The sequence below is a fragment of the Mus caroli genome, chromosome 2 (assembly GCF_900094665.2).
Source record: "Mus caroli chromosome 2, CAROLI_EIJ_v1.1, whole genome shotgun sequence".
Lineage (NCBI taxonomy): Eukaryota > Metazoa > Chordata > Mammalia > Rodentia > Muridae > Mus > Mus caroli.
The window spans coordinates 66,440,720-66,443,128 of NC_034571.1; the positions used below are offsets into that span (position 1 = coordinate 66,440,720).

The window sequence follows — 2,409 nt, forward strand, 5'->3', positions numbered from 1 at the left end:
TGTCTTCAGACACTCCAGAAGAGGACGCCAGATCTTGTTACAGATGGTTGTGAGCCACCATGTGGTTGCTGGGATTTGAACTCTGGACCTTCGAAAGAGCAGTCGGGTGCTCTTACCCACTGAGCCATCTCACCAGCCCTATATTTTGTCTTAATAGCTTGGTTTTGAAGTTTATTCCCGACTAAGAATTCCAAAAGTGAGAAAATCACTGGAGCTAATGGCACTCAGGCTGGTGTCTCGGGAAAGCACTCATTCAGAAGTGTGAGCCCTGGTGACTAGTTGCATCACAATTAAGACTTCTTTCTTTTATCTTACTCTTTAAATTGACGAAAGCAAGAAGGCAGTACGACTTGAAAAATCTCTTTTAATCCAACAGTTTCCTTTTCTCGTCCACTTTGGTTTTTGTGTTTAGTTTTCTGTTTTGGTTTTGTTTTTGCTTTTCAAGACAGGGTTTGTCTGCATGCGCAGCCCTGGTTATCCTGGGACTCTGTAGACCAGGCTGGCCTCAAGCTCAGAGATGCCCTGCCTCTGCCTCCTGAGTGCCGAGATTAAAGGTGTGCGCCACCACTGCCCCCCTTCTCATGCACGATAGAAATCCAGGGGGATGAAACCAGAGTTCCTTTTTCGATTTTCTATTCCAAGTGGTTTCTTTTCTCTGAACTCTAGGGAGGAGATCCACAGCCAACTTTCTTGGCTTTCTCAGCTTGATTCCTTGGGGAGTGTTTCCCTAGAAACAAGGAACTTTTCTTAGCCGTGTGTCTCTGGAACGCCATCCTCATTAGTGAGCCTCAGATGCATAGGTACTACTGGATACAGGAAACCCTGGCACTGTAGTGTGGCTTGGGTGACAATGGATAAGGGGGACCCTTACACTGTTCACAGTAGTATGTAGTGTTACAGGAATCCAAAAATTATGTAAGTCTTATTTTTGAGATTCTTGTACCTTGTGGGTTCTGTGTATCTCACGAGTTGAAATGAATTTAAACAAGTGTGGGAGAGCCTTCGCCAGCTCTCCATTCTCTGAAGGAGGCTTTATGTAGCTGCGGCTTGTATCTTAGTATTGAAGTCACTTGTCAAAATATTTGGCTGTTCTGACCCAGAGGTTTGTTTAGATTCACAGACACAGTGATAAGGATCAGAAACCGGCACAATGATGTCATTCCCACCATGGCCCAGGGTGTGACTGAATACAAGGAGAGCTTCGGGGTGGATCCTGTCACCAGCCAAAATGTTCAGTACTTTTTGGATCGATTCTACATGAGTCGCATCTCAATTAGAATGCTACTCAACCAGCACTGTAAGTGTCCGGAGGACGTTGAAAGAAGAGCTAATTGATATGTGTAGCGAGTGCCCTTACATTTATCTAGAAAGTGTCCCTTTAGAGTGAACATTACTGCTCTTCAAAGAAGGCAAAATACCCTCTTTACGCTTAAGGAAAATATCCACTCTCCTGTTGAGTACTATGTAGATCTGGAAAGGGGTGTTAGGCAAATGTGTTTACTTGGTTTGGTTCTTTGCTTTTGATAGCCTTATTGTTTGGTGGAAAAGGAAGTCCATCTCATCGAAAACACATTGGAAGCATAAATCCAAACTGCGACGTGGTGGAGGTCATTAAAGGTAGGTGCAGCTGTCGTTTGTAGCAGGATGCGGGGTCTGAGCTGAGCGTGGTTCCCTTCCGTAGATCTCCTGCTGTATCGTGAGAGAAAAAACGTTAGGAGCAACTGCTAGGTTTGGAAGTCGCTTCATGACATTAATTATACAGGATGTAAGGTGAGTGTCTTCCAGGTAGAATTCTCTGATAGTAAAGTTTGCTATGTTAGTAAGTGTTTTGCTTACCGTTTTGCTTCGAAAAACTCAAAAATTTCCCCATTCTCCCTAAAAAAGGGCTGTTGAGATGGCTCAGTGTGTGAAGACTTAAAACCTAAATTTGATCCCCAGAACTCACTGAGTTGGAAGAAGAGAACCATTGAAAGTTGTCCCTGTGGTCTCTATATATACCCCTTGGCATGCATATATCCACAGAGAAGTACACACATACACAGTAAATAAATACAGTAACATATTCAGGTTCTGAGCCTGTCCTTTCTAGTTCCTAATTCGAAGAGTGAAAATTCATAATAGTTTAATTTGCATCTTTTCAAGCATTTTTGTTTTTGTTTTTCAGACAGGATTTTCTCTGTGTAGCCTTGGCTCTATAGACCAGGCTGGCCTTAAACTCACAAAGATCCACCCACCTCTGCCTCCTGAGTGCTGGGATTAAAGATGTGTGCTACCACAGATTGGCTCTTTTCAAGCATTATTTTTATTTATTTATTTATTTATTTATTTATATATTTTGGTTTTTTGAGACAGGGTTTCTCTGTGTAGCCCTGGCTGTCCTGGAACTCACTTTGTAGACCAGGCTGGCCT

The 2,409-nt window shown here is 43.0% G+C and overlaps 1 protein-coding gene across 1 annotated transcript in view; it reads left to right on the plus strand.

Annotated features, from left to right (window-relative positions):
* The window catches only part of Pdk1 (pyruvate dehydrogenase kinase 1), a 31,802-nt gene that overhangs the window by 9,654 nt on the left and 19,739 nt on the right, over nt 1-2,409 (plus strand). The window contains exons 4-5 of the mRNA XM_021186521.2: nt 1,113-1,297; nt 1,528-1,617. Of these exons, the coding sequence (XP_021042180.1) occupies nt 1,113-1,297; nt 1,528-1,617 (275 nt within the window). The remainder of the gene's footprint in view (nt 1-1,112; nt 1,298-1,527; nt 1,618-2,409) is intronic.